The sequence below is a fragment of the Phaeoacremonium minimum genome, assembly GCF_000392275.1.
Source record: "Phaeoacremonium minimum UCRPA7 unplaced genomic scaffold PA7_03_scaffold_592, whole genome shotgun sequence".
NCBI lineage: Eukaryota > Fungi > Ascomycota > Sordariomycetes > Togniniales > Togniniaceae > Phaeoacremonium > Phaeoacremonium minimum.
Window position 1 is genome coordinate 328,499 of NW_006921494.1, and position 18,946 is coordinate 347,444.

An 18,946-nucleotide genomic window follows, 5' to 3' on the forward strand; every position below is an offset into this window, starting at 1 on the left:
AGCTGATGATTGATGGATGCTAGTTGGGTGGGATGGTATGGTCTGGCATGGGATGTGGATGTGGATGGGGGGAAAGGAAAGAGCGACTTACACTAATAATTAAGTTAACTAAACACCTAACAATAGTCAAGTGAGGTAAGTACCCTCTCCTCAAGCACTCCTGCTGACTTAGAGGATGAGCAATGGATCAACAACCTAAATGGAAGGAAGGCGGCGCTGCTGGACGGCGGAACGGGGAGGCACGACCCAGAAGAGGGCCCTCAAAAGCGGAGAGCGTTCTTTCCTCAGCACGCTGACACAGTACCAGTAGAACTAGGCTAGCCTTGACTCTCCTCTCAGAGAGAAAGAGTCCACTGCGTTACGTGGAGGAAGGCGTGCCAAGATGGCCCGTGTCGGAACGCTAGAGAGGTCTGGAGTGAGACGAGTGACTTTGGAGAAAGACCTCAGCCACCCCTGGGATTTCGACCTGGATCTGGTAAGGATGGAGATAGCGTTATGGCTTACAGATCCGTCCGTCTTTCGTAATGCAATGCGAAGCAAAGACAAAGCCGGTCGGTGGTAGGTATATTCGTGTTCTGGTGCTGGTGCTGGTGACGAAGATGGTGATGATGATTATGTCGTTCGGAGAATATCGCGATGCAATGGCGGACCTCCCTCTTATTCTGTCGGCTTCTGTCGCCCTTTTTCGGTCTGTCTGTGCCTGTAATACTGCCTGAATTCACGCTCGACGTGCGGAAATGCACCTGCGTAGGGGGTGATAGGCCAGGAGCAGGAGCTGATTCGGCAATGCCCACTGGCTGCAAGTGCGAGAAGTGTGTGTGCAATGGCTGCGAGGCACCTCTTGGGCGGTAAGGTAATGTAGTGGAAGGGCAGAGTAGGCCCAGGCAGAGTTGGTAAGGTAAGCCGGCTCCTTTTTCTGCAGGTCCTACACACCCTCTTCTCTTTGCTTCGCTCGCGGTCTTATGTAATACAGGGGGACACAAGATCTTCCGCCAGGAAGCACACAGGTTTGAGTCTTGCTTGGTTGCGGCTGGCTTGTGATTCGACTCGCTGGGAGGATCAAACAGAAATTGTCGAATGAATAGACAGATACCAGCCAGACAAGAAACAAGCAGAGTAAGAAGCAAGACCGGTTATGAAGCAATGAGTCTTGTGTCTCTCCGGGATGACACACCACACATACGCACACGGGTCCGTCCTATGCTTGGGTGAAACCAAAAGACACAGCTAATTGAGGATGATGGCGGCGATGACGTCGCGGAGAAGAAAGATATAGGCAAGAAAGGTATCGGTAGCACACGTAACAGCTGCGACAGGTAGAAGCTGGCTTGCGAGTCTGACCTGAGGCGGTTGACGTCGATCGCGTTGGCCATGCAGAGGAATGAGAGGCAGAAAATGAAAGCAGAGCAAGTGTCAATGATGAACGGATGCTTTGCAAGAGCGGACTAGGGGCCGAGAATGGAGATCCAAGAGACAGACAAGCACTGGAACCGGATGGATTTGATCGGAATTTGCCAATGTCGATGGCGAATGCGTTATGTGGTGTTTCGTGGCCTAATTAATGACGACCTTCTCTGCGTCTCTGCGTCTTTGCTGCAACGCAATTCTGGGGTTGGCTGCTCTCGTGCACGCGTGTCTCCAGCAATTGGACAGGTACCTCTGTGGTGGCTGGGTGGTGGTGGCAATACCTCTAGCGGCAAGTTGCGAACGAACCGAGGTCGCCTCTTCAGGTCGCCTCTTCAGATTGCGAGGTCGTTAAGGATTGAGTAAGTAGTTCCTGGCGAGAAATAGAGAAATGACTGAATTGGTTTGGAGTTCGAATGTCGAAGGTCAGAGCATCAACCAAAACAGTCACGAAGCGGAGCGAGAATGGATGGCAGAGCAACTGAATGCCTGCTCACTCGCTCTCGTTCTGCCTCGTGCCACCTGCAGCTAAACTACTAACTCGAGTTAAGCCCCAGGGCGTTGTAGCAGATGCTGTTTCCGTCGGCTGCGGATGAGGTAATTGGCAATGGCGGTGTGTAAGAGCACGGTGATCCTCGCGCGGTTGGCGGCTGGAGCTTGTGTCTCGTCTGGCGTCTCCAAATGTGGGCAGGGTATGTAGGTACTTTGCCGTGTTCGCCGACTCCTCTCACTTGTTTGTTTCCTCGGTCAAAGGCTCAGAACTCAATACAACGTGTCGTGAGCACTACAATCCGTATGACTCAGGATTGATGATGAATTGGTTGTCAACAGTGACGAATAATGAGTTGGACGTTACTATTTCGGCGTGAGCGAAGGTGCGGCTGCAGCGGGCTTTTTCGTCGTTTGTAGTTGCTTGACTCTTTCGGAGTAATAGTCAAAAGTCAGCAGCTCTCAGTCAGTCAACGCGCCAAGTGACCCAGGGAGGATGACATGAACCGAGCAAACAGGTCACTTTCGTACAGCTTTGGCCAACAGAGCAAGGCAGGAGATCTTCTGCCCAGAAAGGAATCAAAACAATCAAATCAATAGATTGACACAGGGCGGGACGCGATAGTCGGCCGACAATCTGCTGTTCACGGCCAGAAAAAGAAGCCCACGTTAGAGCTGTCCTGTTCACGAGGCCTCTCGTATGAGGGGGGAGTAGCTTGGTGCGGATATCTAAGGACTCTTAGCTGCAGCTTCAAGAGGGTCCTCAGGAGCGACAGACCCGTCCGCTAATGTACTCTACGGCCGGGGGGTTTACGACTCGGCAGGGCATACTATCGTCGCCAGAACTAAGAATAATAACTACAACGCGCAATTGCCTGAGTTCTGAGGTGTTCGGTTGCTTTCAAGGGGAGCTATTGCTGTTACTCGTCCGTTACAGTCCACACACACTCGAAAAGACCAGCTCCGCTTCCCCAGCTCGGTGTAAGTGGAGAGAGTGTGTCTGCCCACGCGTAGCGACTGGCTGTAGCAAGCAGGGTAAATGGTCTGGTTGTCCACTTGTTAACTCGAATTCAGAAAAGAATCCGATCGAACGCTTTGGCTTCTGATATCGGCAGCAAGTCGTGCATCTTCTGGTTCACCAGTCGATAACTGTGCCCCTTTTCTTTCGCCCGGCTCCTGCACCAGGACCCGGGCTGCTCGTGGTCTAGCACAGGTCAGGCCGTAAGCCTCGCCTACCTCGTCTCGCTGAGTCGCTGAATTCTTGCAGCAGTTCGTCAGCAACGACATGAAGGTCGTCACCCTGGTTGTGCCCACCGAACGACACAGACACAGGTCAGGCACGGTGGGCCGCAGTCAATCGCCCGTCGCCCCGTTCACGTTCATGCCCGGAATGCAGTGAATCTTGATAGCGAAGGCATGATTGTACCTAGTTGCCCCATCCAGAGGCGTGCACGTAGCCAGCATGGCATGGGAGCTACTTGGCCGCAGCCGTGTGGACTTCGTCAACAGGCTATTCCCTTTTCACTCACGTGCAGCTCGTGAGACTCTCCACATTGCTGGTTATAGGCAGTATTGGCCGCACTCAGCGCCGAGGTCGCCCTCTCGATGTCTACTAGCTGCTATCTTTACTGCTTCAAGAATCGAGTCTAGCATGGGGGCTGCGGTCGTGGCCAGAATGGCCAGCTGGCCGGCCACATAAGAGGTGGTCTGCTGTCAAATGCTTTGCCATGATCAAGCCTGAGGTGTCGACGCCGTTGCTTGGGGTTTTGGGCTGATGACACCATCCGTGACCTGGAGCAATAAACTACTGCAGTTTCTGTCACATACAGATTGATGGACGTGATACTTTGGATGGCCCTTCGAGCAGGTTACTGGCCGACTGAGCGGTCCTGCGACCTCATCGACGACCTCAACGCAGGTACTGAGTCTTACGACAGGCCAAGGTAGATTCAAGTCGACCACCCACTACGGCCATCAACATGGTGGCCCGCGTGCGCTGCCGTTACTAGAAAGTGGAGGGCATCAAAGTATCAGTTAGAGATGGCTACGGCCAGTAAGACCGTCGAGACCCTGCTGAATCCATAAAGGTTGTCTCAGAAGGCTTCACTCAAGAGGGTGGTGTTAGAGACTGCCTTCCAGATTCTCGGCGCACCTGGCTCAACTGCAGGTCGTCGAAACCCCAGCAAATCAGAGGCAGCTGGTGGGTGGGTTTTCTTACGACCACTGAATGCTCAGCCACTGCCCGCCGCTGGTGCCAGTGGAGTCTCTGAGATCGGGCATCTCGTTGGCTGCCGGCAGATCCAGAAGGAGGTTTCATAACGATGATCATCAGTGGGCGGTCTGCAGCGCAAACCGTCGTGCTGTCCTGAGGCTCGGGAGGCGGGTGCGCGGATGGATTCGCTTTGCTGGAGGCAAGGCTCCCTCGTGCCACTCAGCAAATCGTCTGCTTTCCAGAGAGCCCACCTGCGGATGATCACCTGAATCGGCTGCTGGACTGTCCTGCCAGTCTTGCCTGTTCAGGATGCCGGTCTTCCCATTCGTCTGGCCTCATCCCGATCGGCCTGCTGCCAAGTGGATTGAAGCTCGTGCCAACTCCATCGATCTGCTTTTCAGCGGGTTGATCAAGACGTCAACGCTCGTCGATCGCGGGGACTTGTGATGTTTCCACGATCACTCTAGGGAATGGAGAAGCAGTGAGAATGCCAGACGAGCCAGGGGCGACACGTGAGCCTTACAAGAACACAAGTTGAGATATGATAATGAGAGCCAGGAAGCAACGGCTCGACGGATTTGAAGCCGGTTGCTTGAGAATCTGCAATGTCCAGGAGAAAGACATCTACGCCGTCCGTGCTGGTATGAGGACCCCCAAACTTACCCCGCCATCAAGAGGCCTAACTACGCAAGGATGGGGGCCGTTAATGTCTGTCGGTACCCCTCCTTCGCGTGATATGTGCCTGTTTCACCAGCGCCAGAATGCGGCTTCCAAGCCTTACACGACACTGTGACTATCAGCTTCGCGAGGCATTGGAGACTACCGAAGCCAGTGATTTCTTCTTCGATTCTGTCTGACTCGAGTTCGCCGCAGCGGAGTTTCTGCGTGGGGTGGTAAGCACTTAAAAACCATCACCATATCAGGAGGCCGTATAGGCTGGTAAGCTCGGGAGAAGCCCATCCATCCATCCATCCATCCATCTGTCTTTCCATTCTTTCACCGAATGTTCAAGTTCTGCGACAGACCACCATCCAATATCGTCCTCTAGATAGCGGTGAATGTATGCTTCGGGGAAAGACCTGACTCTCCTCTTCTACCAATGGTTCGACGAGAAGACTCTTTCAAGCCACTTCTTGCCTCCCCTCTTCGTTTTCACCGATAGAAACGCTCTTCGACGACCGTCCTGAGCGAATCACGAGAGAAGCCCCTTGGCTGCCTGATAAGGATTTGTTCCCGATCCATCCACACTGCTTGCCACTACCATGGGCGCCCTTTCCTGAGGCACACGTGCATCGCGGAAAGCGAGAGGGATGGTGAAAAACCCCCCTTGTCACGGCTTGATGCTATTGGATAGATGTCCCCCGCGTAGTTAATGGCGCAACGTTTGTGTGCAGTTTTTTTCTGCGCAGCTGCATCGTCTGTCCTACCCTACCACCCATCTGGGCTCCCGGAAAACGAGCTCTATTGGCTGCTGGGTATTTTGGAAGCGCTCAGGCAACATCGGACGAGTTTTCCGTGCATGCTGAATGCATCCCGTACGTCGATGGCACGGAGCCTCTTGCATGGCTGAACTCTGTGATATGCACCTCGTAGTCTTGTGAAAAGCCAAGAAAGACATACAGACCAAAGTCCTTGCCGGCCGTGAAAGAGATCGGCTGTTTCCGCAGCTAAGTTTTTGTCAAGTGATCCCGGTGAAACAGCGGGCTTAGTCGAACGGCAGAACCCAGGCCGTCCGTCAGCGGGCCGTTGATATCCACGGCGCCTCTAGTGCCGTGGCATATCCGCACTTACCTAAGACCTGTATTACCAGACAAAATAGACATAGTCGACGATCTCGGGTAACGGTGCTCCCATGGCGAGATTTCACCCTCTGGTAACTGATAGCTTGAAGCGTACAAGCGTCGCGCGCGGCTAGCCCGGAGACTGGCGGCCGTACATCAATCCGCGTATACGCTTCGTGGGTTTGGACGGCTGCTATGTTTGCAGCGTTTACGGCCATACCAGATGTGTTACTAGACATTCTTTTAGATCCAGTCTGAGAGATACGGTTCCATGTTCTCGTCATAGTGTCTCTAGCTAGACAGTTTACGCCATGCTCGGTGCCTAGCCGTCGAGATAGTGGCAAGCACAAGCCGCGTCATACGGGGCAGACGACGGCGTGATTTAAGCCCGTTTGCGGCATCGTTGCGACTGGGGGCTGTGCTAGATGCCATCGTGATTCCAAAGAACCCGCGACAAGTGACCACGTCTGCCTTAACGGTTGATGCACGGCGCCATCATTCTCCTTGTCTTACCTTCGGCGTGGGTGAAGACAGAGACCGGAAGCGTCGGCATATCATTCACGGAGGCAAATGTAGAGACCACGGCTAGAACATGCCTACTAGCTTGCGATCATGGCTGCGTTGACTCGCTCTCGTCCGATTCCCAAACCGGCAGGTCTAAATCCACCACGATAGGCTTGTTGAATCGTTTCCCGCCCGTATGAGGAAAGCTCGTTGCCACGATGGCGCAGTTGACGATACATGTCTCTCGCCGGCCCATCCGGCCGTACAATGCCGCCCGGTCGCACCGTAGCGAAGTCGTAGGATCCCCGCCCACCCCAAGGGTGCCGGAGCCCGGAAGCGCCGTGCCATCACCGTAGTCGGACGCGTCCCCGGCCCCGGCGTCCCGTGTAAGGTCACTGCCAGATCTGCCCTGCTGATCGCTTGATCCTCCATCGTTAACCAGGGCCCGCCGCCCACCTCGTCCCGTCAGGTCGACAAGCGAGATCTTCTTATTGCCCTGTCCTGCCCCGGGATCTTCCCACTTCTCCAGACTCGCCTCCATGTATGCAGCGTGCGAGCCACCTTCAATGTTCCATCGCACTCGTTCAGCACCGCGCCCATCGTGCACATGTCCGCAGACCGCTAATCGAGGGCGAACCCGCCAGAGAGCTCGACGCAAGCTCTCACAGCCCGTTGCTCGCCGTCGTCTTGCCGACTCATCGCAGTGGTTGTGTGGCGGAGTGTGGGTGAGGACGATATCGGTGTCTAGTGGGATGGCAGACCAAATGGCTTCAGCTGAGGGAGGTGTCGAGGAGGCGATGTGATGGCTGCACGGTGAGGTCGGTAAAGGCTGGGGCTGCTCTCTTTCGTAGCTGAATGCCCACATGCCATCGCGAGGGCTGTATGGGGAGCCGAAGATGGTAAATGTCGTGCGAGGCCCGTCGTCGCCTGTGAGTCGAATAGTTGCAGCGCGGTGATTCAGATAGGTGATGGTAGGGCTATCTGTCAGCAGAGCTAGGCAGTCTGATGGACTTTGAGGGGACTGATTATGGAAGTACGACCCAAACTCTTGATAGAAAGCCTGATCCAGAGTGACGTCGTGGTTTCCTAGATTGTGTGAGTCAAAGCCTGATCGAACATGTCACATATTGTGGCGGTTTGACAGCCTACCTGCGATTACAATCTTGGTCTCGAAGTCTGCCTTCTCGAGCCATTGGATCGCTTTGGAGAGCTATATTGTTTCCTGTTAGTTGTACGAGGAGTCCAAGCTCACGGCCACTGGCCGTATCTGATGGCGGACATGGATAAAGGAGGTGGATTCATAGGCAATAGCAGAAGAGGGCTTCTCGCGTTGAACATGGATATTAAAGGGAAGATCCCACCTCTGAGTAACTTCCTTGGTTTGTCAAATCGCCTGCGTGCAACAGCACATCGCCTTTGGGAAGCTTGACGGTGCAATTATGCGTGTCCGAGATGCAGACAAATCTAGTCCGGCGAAGGCGTGGAGCAATTTCAGGCGCGGCTGTCGATGTCATGCTGCATGGCCTCGATATGCGGCTGAGATATTGTTCCGGGGAACCAGGATTGGCAGACCACGTAACGTCGAATTTCCAGGTTTCCAGGAATTGGGTAAATTGCACAACCCAGCAGCGTGGACAATCTGCGAATTTATCGGGAAATGCAAGCCTCGTAGGTAGAGATGCCGTGTTAAGGTCTGTCGACTCCGTAGAGATGCTAGTAGAAGATATCTTGGCGACTACTGGTTTCTCCAAGTCTTGAATCTGTCGAATATTGGCTATGAGGATGATTCTGGCAGTCGGTCAAGGACGGCAATGAAGCATTGATCGCATGAAGTTGCGTTTATAGGTAAGCAGGGCCTGTTCCAGGATGGACGGCGATCAGTGGAAGCAATGTTTCCGGGAAATGCATGTAATCGCAAGGCTGCCTGGCTATCGCCTTGTGAATTCGATGACGCGCTTGAAGGCCGAAGATAAGGGTGTCGGAAAAGTAGGTTCAAGCTAGCTGATATCTTGAGAAGATGCTGATATCTTAGGTGTTGCGAGGTGACGGAGATTGGAGGTCTCAGTGCCAATATCAAATGTGACACTTCACACTTTCTCGTTGATGAGGTGAAAGGAGGCTCAGAAATCTGGTAAGTCACAGTGGAAGGTGGGTGGTAATCAACACTGTGACATTACGGCGAATTGCACACTCCCAATCTCAGCATATATTCCAACCAAAATACTCAGGCAGGTCCTAACTTGAACAGAATGTCAATGCTAGAGGCTTGCAGCCTACTCTACATTAACAAAGATGTGGCTGAACTGCGCCGGTATAGTAGACTCCGATGCTAAACATACGATGAGCATAGATCTGATTTAATGTTGCAAGTAGTTGTCGCCGCACAGTGCCATGAGTGGGATACGCCCCTATTTGCAGGACGCAATATCAATATCGTAACCCTCCCCCGGTCGATAATTCCCTGCATCGCCAGGGGGCACTGGCCCTTCGAGGCCTTCTGGAAGTGAGCCATTCAGAGGCGGCCGTCCCCTTTTCTCACCCTCCCAGACGGACCGGAGACGGTATGTGCTCTACGTTAGCTCGTTCAGTCCCAGCTAGCCCTTGGGGGTTGGACTGTGGGCATTGGCTGTCTGTGAGCGGCACTTCATCTGGCATTGCGCATTCCGACTCGCTGGAGCTGGTGGGAGACCCAGCGATGATGGTCAGCCCTTAACGTTATTGGGTGATATTGCTGCAGTGTATGCGGTATAGCTGCAATGTCAAGATGGTGGTGGGCCGCGACAGACAGACGGCAGGAAAACAGATGAGCTGCAGGGCTCTCAGACCCTCCCCTGATCACGCTGGCATACGTACAGTACAGTACCGTGGAGTTATCTCACCTTACTGTGCTGGCTGTACAGCAGCAACAAATGAAAGATAGCATCAATAGCCATTGTGTGAATCTTATGCCTTTGCGTTGTAGAAAACCGCACCAATTTAGTCAGCCGTTCCCGCTGCCGTCCGACCCGACCGGTCCCTGACCGTTTCCGCAACTCAATTGATGGATTGATTGATCTTGATTTTGATTTCTTCAGGGGGATTTTGGAAAGAGAGAAGAAGGAACAATCCGAGACCTGGCTGGATATTGACACTTGACACTTTAGCTAAACCTAAGGCGAGGAGCACCTACCACCTCCTGAGGCGACAGGGACCTCCTCCTCCACATACTGAACCTCTCAGTCCAATCCACTGGACTAAGCCAAAGCCAACCAACTAACACTAGGTAACCTAAAGTAACCTAACCAACTCCGCCCAGCCAACCCCCTCAAAAAAGAATAGTCCCAATTCTCGCCTCGATCCTCTCCTTCAAATCACCACCACCACCACCATCCACGGCCCGGTGAGATACCCGCGCCATCAACCTACAATTGACCACGCTCCTTGATCATTTGCCTCTTATCGACACAGGTCCCGCCTCGACCGCAATTTTCCTTCTCATTTGTTGCGATATTTCTCTTCAGCAAAACCCACCCGACCGGTGTGGTGCAGCATTCGACGCGGAGCTTGACGGATAGGGGCTCCTGCGCGCGCGCTCTCGGCTGCATCACTCTGGATTCTGACCGGCTTTGATGGACATGCTTCTTTCGCGAAGAGCGACAAGATTGGTGCGAGAGCCATAGCTGGTAACAACCACAGCCAAACAGATAGCGATTCAGCATCTGCCTTTTGGCTCCTCGACCGCGTCTTGTGTCGCATCTCCAAATCTCGAGACCGCAATTTCGGCCCTCCGACGCTTACGCCGTGTACCCCGTCACCCGATATCCATCGACCACCTCATCCTCGCACCCCTACCCACGATCCGAACGGCATCGTGCCGCCGATTATCGCCATGGCGGCCATGTCAGCTGCACAGAGCACTTCCACTCTGACTCCTCCCAGTAGCTCCCACGGAAATGGCTTTCCTTGGGATGTCTCCTCCGCCAGTCACCTAGAGGTAAACCACATTCATATCCCTCCACCCCATGCTGTCTTTTAGAGGTTGACTCATTTACTGACGTCTTTCTCACCTATAGCAACCGACCCACAGCCCCCAAAAGAGAACGACGAGAAAAGACAGCGCCAACAGCGGCCCCAGGTCACCTTTTCTCCCACAGAACGGCAATTCAGCGGCCTTCAGCGGGAACACAGGAACGGACTCGGCTTTCAAAAAGGTCAATGGCACAGATTCGGCTGCATTCTCAAAAGAAGCAGCTTACCTATCACCTCCGCATGGGCCGGAGGGTAAACACGGTGGTAGCACGAAGGATTCTACTAGCCCTGCCGACAGTTTGCTAGACCTCTATGGGAACAATCGGAGTGTTCCACCGCCTGACAACAAACGACCCAACAAAGAAGTGTCTCGGGATGATCTTGTGTTGGATGATGAGAGCTCCAAATGGATCCATCGCGACAAGCTCGCCAGGATAGAGAGCGAAGAATTGCAGGCCGCCGGCATCATCCTACCGAAGGCGCGGGCCCGCAGCAAACCACGGCGAGAGCAGAGTACAGAGAAGATGAACGGGCATAGAAAGCATGCTGAGGGAGGTGATCATCCAAGGTCAAGAAAGAATTCAACCATCACAACAGTCGAGCCAAAGACTCCAGAAGCGCCGGTCCCTAGTTGGGATTTACGACTCCCTGAGGAAATAGAAGCCGAAGGGGAGGGATATTGGATTTCGATCCCCGGCACCAATGGCTCGTCAAAGATCCCTATTGCGAAAACCAGTCCCGTACCAATTCCACTCGAGCAGCTGGAGCGAGACACGCCAATGATCCGCAAGAGGGATAGTAGTCCAGGCGAGGATAATAGCATATTCATGCCAAAGGCACGGCGAACAAGAAGTGGTAGTTTTAAAGGCCTTGACTCCACGACAACTACGCTCACGCAGCCGAAACGCTCCGCCACTGATGCATCACCGAAGAAGGCAGCCACGACGGCAGCAGCTCGCAAATCCTCAGCACCGGCAAAGGCGAACAATCAGACAGGACGACCCAAGACTCGAGGTGGCCCGAATACCAACTCTGGTAGCAGCAGTGGTGGTACACGGCCATCTACGAGATCTGGTGAGCGGGAGCTGTCTCCAGGTGCCGTCAGTGCGAAGCAGCCCGAGGGCGAACCGCCATGGATGGTCTCGGCATACCGTCCCGACCCTCGACTGCCTCCCGATCAGCAGCTGCTCCCGACTGTGGCCCGACGACTACAGCAAGAGAAGTGGGAGAAGGAGGGTAAATTTGGCAACATCTACGATAGAGAGTTCCGACCACTGACCGATGAAGGCTTCTTGGAGCCGCCTGAGCCAGATCTGATTCAACCGAGCAAGGACGAGAACGAGAAACCAGACGAGTGGCCCTTGAAGACAGAGGCCCGCAGTCCCACGCTTATGCCGCCCGGTCGGACGGGCTCATACTCCACCATCCCGAAGATCCAGGAGAAGCCGAATATGAGCCCGCTAGCCAGTCCTCGAACTCCGATACAACAAGCCCACCCTTCACCCGTGATCAGGGCCCCCGAGCCACAAGAAGAAGAACCGAAAGAGAAAGGGGGCTGTGGTTGCTGTATAGTGATGTGATCCAGCAATTATTCGATTACCACTTAACCTCCTCAACAAACTCCCACCTTCGAGGAGCAGTTGTCCGCCTCAGTCGTATATTCTCTACACGACCCTATGTGACTTGGAGATCATGATTCTCCATGCTGCCTAGCATAATAACTTACATCCGGCCAGCCCATACCGACTAGCCTGAGCATGCACACTACTTAAACCTGACACTGACGACGTAACGAATTCCTTTACCTCAGCCTTGCATTCAGCACCCTGTATTGTTGTCCAGCCATTACAGCACCAGCCCTCACTGGCAAGCTCCGTTGTTCTTCCTTTTGTATCGCTTTTTAATACTGGCGAAGACACCCCACACCAACCAACATACAACTACTTCACCACTATTGCCGATCTCGGCATTTCCACGAACTTCTTGGTGGCCGCCTCTTGCTCTACTGGTCATGGAGTTCTTGGCGTTTATTTTGACCTCTCCCCGGCCCGGAGTCTTTGATCGACGAGTCTCACCTACTCTAGTCTGCCGAAACCATTTCAGATCATAGCGGCCTCTTTTTGTTTCCGACTACCTTCTCAGGCTAAACATATGGCTTTTGCTGGACAGTGGCTGTCATAGCCCCTGTATAAAATGTTCAGGGGCCTGCCGGGATTCTTTGTATAATCTCTTCGTGTACCTCTCCGATCCGTCCGTCCGGCTTTGGTGCATACCTCACCGATTCAAGTCCGCGAAAGATTTGAAACTGGTGGTTAGTTGCTTGATGCTGAAGATACACGAACGGATTTGGATTCACTGGTGGATTTGGTGGTGTCGATGGAGAGAGAGGAAGGGGAGAGAGCTATGTCGCGGTGAGCAGGAAGGCGCGTACTAGGTGCGCTCTGATACCCCCATCCTGTCTCCGTGCGACGAGAGGAGGAGAAGAGATACGCAGATACGATAGATGAGAGAAAGAGAGAATTTCTTCCAACCTATTGACCCTTGCTCCGGAACTTGAAGATATATCATAGATGCATGACGTTTTTTCCTATTTGATCGACTCGCCCTGGCCTTTACTCTACACTTTCATGCCAAGAAGAGGTTCGACTTGCCAAGATCGTGAATATATGGACGTCTAATTCATTCCACGATGGCTCCTATTTGACTCCCAGAGTAAATATAAACCTTCCGTGGACTTGGGGAGCTCCAGCTGTGGAGAAATGTTCACATAATCACAGCGGCAGCGATGTTGGAAGCCCAGCGGCCCCACTTCAGAGCTAATACAGTGGGAGCAGGTTGTTTGTTAACAGCAAGAACGTACCTCTCCTGCAACCCTATACCAGCCAGTGTCAGCTTTTTGTTTATTCGCACATTATCACTTACAGGCAAGCTCGAAGACGATCAATGCGGAGTGTGAACTCCGATCTGGTCCGGCCTCGAAGGGCTACGGCACCCGGATCCCGCGGTGGGCTCTGAGCGCGGGCGACTGTTAATACATACATATTTAGATGGCTTATTATAAGGAACTTGCAATCTACTTCTCAGAGAGAATAAAGTTCCACGCATAGCTGACCTTTCAGGATTGAACGTGAACCCTCGATCAATTACTTGACTTCCGGTGGGTTTTACTCTTGATCAGAAGAATGTCGTACACTCCTGCAAAGCCCAGCACGGCTGGGTACAGTCATAATCCTCCATTTGACTCTGGGTTTCTGCGAGTTGATTCAATTCACGAATTGTACTATGCCCAGTACGGGTCAAAAACAGGTCTACCAGGTAGGTCAACCGACCAGACTTCCGTACTGACAGCGCGCGGTGGCGAAATGATTTCTTACTCATAAACTGAATGCGCCGAGATTGAGAGTTTATTGAACACTAGTCGTCTACCTGCACGGAGGTCCCGGTGCGAACACAACGCCGGGGAGTACCAGATTCTTCAACCCGGTCGCGTATCGTGTAGTCCTATTCGACCAGCGCGGCGCTGGCAAGTCTCGCCCCAGGCGCGAACTGAGAGAGAACACGACACAGCGACTCGGCGAGGACATCGAGAAACTGCGTGAACACCTGGGAATACCCAAGTGGCACATGGTTTTCGGCGGCTCGTGGGGTACCACTCTCGGCCTGTTCTACGCACAGAGTTATCCCGAACGCGTCGGCTGTCTGGTGCTCCGGGGTGTTTTCACAGCCCGGAGGGCCGAGTATGAGAGAATGTACACGGCAGCCAACTTCTTTCCCGAAGTATTCGAGAGATTCTTAAATTTCTTGCCAGAGAGCGAAAGACAGGACCCTAAAGGCTCCTATTACAAACGCCTAACCTCAGATGACCCCGAAACGACTTCCGCCGCCGCCAGAGAGTGGAATATACGGGCCATGTCACTCGGCGCTTTGAGGCCGAACCCAGAGGCTTTTGCCCAGATAGAGGATCCTGAATACAGTCTCACACATGCCCTGTTTGAGGCACACTATGCTGTACACGGTGCCTGGCTGGAGGATGGCCAGCTTTTGGCTCCCGAAAACATCGAGAAGATGAAAGATATTCCAGGTATATCCCTACCGCTGCTAAAGATTGAGTTGATCTTGCTACAACTTAGACAATAGGAGCTATCATTCAGGGACGCTATGATCTCGTAACCCCTCCCTTGACGGCATGGACACTGCACAAGTTGTGGCCCAAATCATCCCTACATTGGATAGCAGATGCTGGCCATAGCGCGGCTGTATATACTTTATTCTTTCCGAGTATGGAAGAAATCTACTGATTCGCGCTACAGGAACCCGCAACGAGAGCTAAACTTATCGAGGTTTGCGATGAGTTTGCCAAATTATGAACTTGGCCTTGAAAGATTTCACTCCTTCTGTTTTCTCTCTCGTTTTTTAAGTAGTCTGATTCTCCTTAATCAAGACAGTATCATGTCAAAGTATATTGCGCTTCTTAAGCAGTCCGATTAAGACTAGAGAGACAGATGGGACTCAATTAGGTGTTTGTACGCTGTTTTATAATTATATCTATTACATAGTCTTATAATTGACATCTCTCAACTGTTTCATAGGCAGGATGCAACGGTTGTGATGGTAGGGAAGCTAAAACCACAACGTCTTCGCCGTCTTCATGGAAGATCCCGCAACCTCCACCATCCACTTTCTCTGTCTCTGAATATAACAACCCCCCCGCACCACCAGTTAAACTCTGGGTTATCAAAGTGAAGATCAGAGCCACAGGCGAGCATCAAGAGCCGGAGCTGAGCCTGACTGAGCAAAGCCGGAATATAGCGGCGAGACTGCCTAACTCGATGGAGATGTGCGGTGTTCATACTCGGCGCCCAGTTCCATGAAAATCTACAATTGCAACCACGAACCCTTTTCCTGCTCTAGTCAATGCATGCTTCTTGGGTTCTTTAACGCAAATCTGTGCTTTGTGATGCTTGCGATACCAAAGTCTCGCTCAAGAAGCGCTACTTTGCGGCACCGAAATGATGCTGATAGAAAGTCGTCGTACGTGGGAGCTGAGCTACAATCTTGTTTGATGGACTGTCTCTTTGGAAGACTCAATCATCCTTTCTGTTCATCTGAGCTATTGTTCAGAGTTGTCATCCGATACGTCCTCGGGGTCGCCGTGATCTGGGTCCTCCAGATGTTCCGCGCGAGCATAGGCCGCTTCTACCGTCTCATGCACTCGGCGGGCCACTTCTGTGGTCTCGTCCTCGGTCAGCTTCAATGGTGACTCAAAGCCGTTGTCCTGGATCCAGGATTCAACCACATTCATATCGGCAGCCCCAAAATGAGTAGCAAGCGCAAGTAGCATGCTTCTTCGCATGTAAGGTCCTGGTGTTGGGAAAGGACGTTGCTCGTAGTAACGAGCCCAGACATTCTCCCAACCGTCCTTCTTGGTATCCTTGATGCGGATCAGCGCCATGACGAAATGGAAGTAGACGAAACGTGAGACCGGACGATTGTCGTTTAGGAACACCAATTCCTTTCCATCGAGCTCTTCAGCCATGTGTGACGCGGTGTAGTAGCATTTTCTCATGTGGCGGTTGAGCAGCTCTGTTTTCCATCTTGTGATGGGCAATTCGTTCACATCGACAGGAACGATTACAAGATCATACTTGTCGAACCAACTCTTAATAAGCTTCGACATGAGAAGTGAATTTCCTTCTCGTATGAGTGATTCCTTCTTGCTCCCGAACAGTATCTCGCCAATTTCTGCAACGTCGGGGAAGAAAGGTACGATGCGTGCGGCTTCGATGTCCGATTTCGGATGCCATTGGCCGCTTATATGACACCAAGTACACTCTTGTGCTTCTAGCCCATGCTCATCGCCGTTGCCTGAGTACCACTTCCTGGCATCTGCGCCCCAATGACTTGGCCGTCTTGGCATCTTCTCGAGCCCATCACACTTCTTGTAGATCGCCAGAATACATTCAGAAACTTGGTTCGAACGTGGATCAAACAATCGTACCAATCCGGTGTCGTCGGAGCGTATCTTTTTCTTTTGATGCCTCCACAAGTCGTCTCCGGCAGATAGGTAGCGCTTGTTCAGGTCATGGAGGCGTACCGTTGCCGTCTTGCCATTTATTATGCCAGAATCCCGCTCTTCGGCAATGACAGTGCGCTCCAGCTCCAGCGCATTCTTCTCTCTTGAAGCCAGCTCAACTCCTAGAAGTGCCAGCTGACGGGCGGCTTTAGGGTCCGGCTCTCCCTCCTCCTCGTTCGGCTCGACCTCCGGCTCAACTTCACGAGACAGGGCTTCGAATGCCACACGGAGCTCTGTCGAGATGCGCCGTGCTTCATCATGGGCAGATCTGGCACTGGCCAGTCCTGGCGGCAGCAGGGCCATTGCGGGAAGGCCGCCCTCGGGCAAACCGGTGTCCATCAGTATCGTGTCGTCAGACATGGCGTGGACGGCCTGGAGGTGTAGATGTAGATGTAGATGTAGATGGTGTTAGTGTTGGTTGAATGTTGGGTATGGGAGACTGTTACGTGTGTTGTTTGTGAAAGGGCAGAGAAATGTTCGACTGGGCAGGTGCTTTGCTTGTGTTTATATATTAGAACTGTCGTCCGCCTTCAGATTCGTTTCGGAGATAGGGAAGCAGGGTGTGAGCAGTTAACCATAAGAGTTTTCAGGGGTCCTTTGGGTATTCAAAGCTTAACCGCTTCACTAGGCTAGGTACAGTACAGTACATCTACGTAGAACAACCACCTCCCTGTCCACCTATAGGCAAGCACGAACCACATCCAAATAACAATTGAATCGTACCAGTTATTGACAGGTACCAATCTCAATCTTGAAACTTCCTTCCGAAAAAGAAAAAAAAAAGAAAAAAAACCCATTTAAATCAGAAATAACATCCCGTCGTGATAAACAAGTAAGGATCACTCCCAGGCTTCGCCTCGTCACAGTGCTACCGCTGTTCCGCGGTTCTACGGAATGGCATGGCGTTGCTTGATTCATCGAACCCATCAACCTCTGCAGATCGCCCAGCGCCAACGATACCTTCAAAGATAATGGCCTGGAGCTGACTGTCAGTATCATGTCTCACGTTCCTACCTCCGAAACTGATATGGGTGACGTCGATGTCGCAGGATCCTTAGGTTCGCCTAAGGGCAAGTTACACTCCTTCTTGTCCCCTCTAGCTTGTCATGTTCATACTGTACACAGGGGCAAACCAACATTCTCACTAAGCAACAGTCACCGGAACTCGGTACTGCGACAACCCTTGTCAAAGAAACGGAGAAGCTCGGCGTGTCTGATTATACGGTCTGGCCCGACGCCTGGAAGGACGAGGATGAGCACAGTGTCGAAGGAGCCAATCTGGACGCGCTCTTGGCCGACGCACACCGTCGCGAAGCGTACTGGGAATCTCTTGGAGTGCCGTTCCGTTGAGTGATTTTGGACCCCGACGGGACGCACAAGATCCAAAGCCGCCAATGGGTGAGATTCTATGTGGCCGACTCCAAGGCGCACAACGACAACCTCGACACCGAGTACGTGGCCTTGAGCCGGGACGTTGCCCCTGACCAAACAGGCGACACGAAGGCCCACCGAGACATAGGCAAGAAAGTCCAAGGAGTGGACTGGGTCATCGTCCATATGGCCGATGTTCCCCGCCTCCAGGATGAGGGGTGGGAGTTATGGTTTGCTCCGAAGCCTGCCTTCGAGCCAGAGAAGGGCTACAACGACCTCCGGAGGGTCGAGAAGCCGGTAGATGTTACATCAACTGGCCAGCCTGCCCAGGAGTCTGCACGCTTCCTCGACCGCGGCAACAAGTTCGTTGCCTCCAATATGACGAAGGACAAGTGGGTTTACGGCCAGCTGATCGGTGAAGATGGATCGAAGCAGAGACAATCGCCTAGTCTCCAACCTATGCACCTTTTACTCCGCAAAATGAATGGACGGAACATCGCTCGGTCACGTCAACGGGCCATGTTACCCAACATCGCCGACCGGCTGGTGTCTGTCTCGGCTGGGGAGGCTACGACCAATTTTCTACCTGGGAGTCATACGGCCGCCGAGTGGACCCCGACATGGTAAAACAAGAGGAGTGGTCGATTGATCGGAACGCCCCAATCAATCTCGTGGACGATGAGGGCAAGGTTCTCCGCGAAGTGACAATTCCCTTCGAGGAAGACGACCTGCCACGCGTTCGCAATCCGCCCAAGCCATTACACGATCTCCTCCATGACGGAGACACTAGCACGTCCAAGCCCGAGGTAACTGGTAAAACCGGTATTATGCAGTGGGTCGGAATAACGAAGGACAACAGATGATTGCTTCGATCGCCAAGCCTCTGAACGATGTCTGCGCGCTTCAAGCAATTTGCCGATGACTCACTGGTCTTGCTTCAACGGCTAGACGACTGGGTCGAACTTCCCTCCATGGAGGGTGAAGGACTAGTTTGCTAGTACCTTTATGGACGCAAGTCCAGGTTCCCATATTTCTTGATGATCGATAGATCTTTCCTGATGACCGAAAGGTCTTTCTCGATGACCGACCGGTCACTTCCTGATG

The 18,946-nt window shown here is 52.8% G+C and overlaps 1 protein-coding gene across 1 annotated transcript; it reads right to left on the minus strand.

Annotated features, from left to right (window-relative positions):
- Window positions 1–15,508: 15,508 nt before the first annotated feature.
- Window positions 15,509–16,831, minus strand: UCRPA7_8405 (hypothetical protein; the record flags this gene model as incomplete). The annotated part of the gene is made up of 1 exon (XM_007920918.1): window positions 15,509–16,831. One exon carries the CDS (start codon window positions 16,829–16,831, stop codon window positions 15,509–15,511), a length of 1,323 nt encoding a protein of 440 aa, XP_007919109.1.
- Window positions 16,832–18,946: the final 2,115 nt, after the last annotated feature.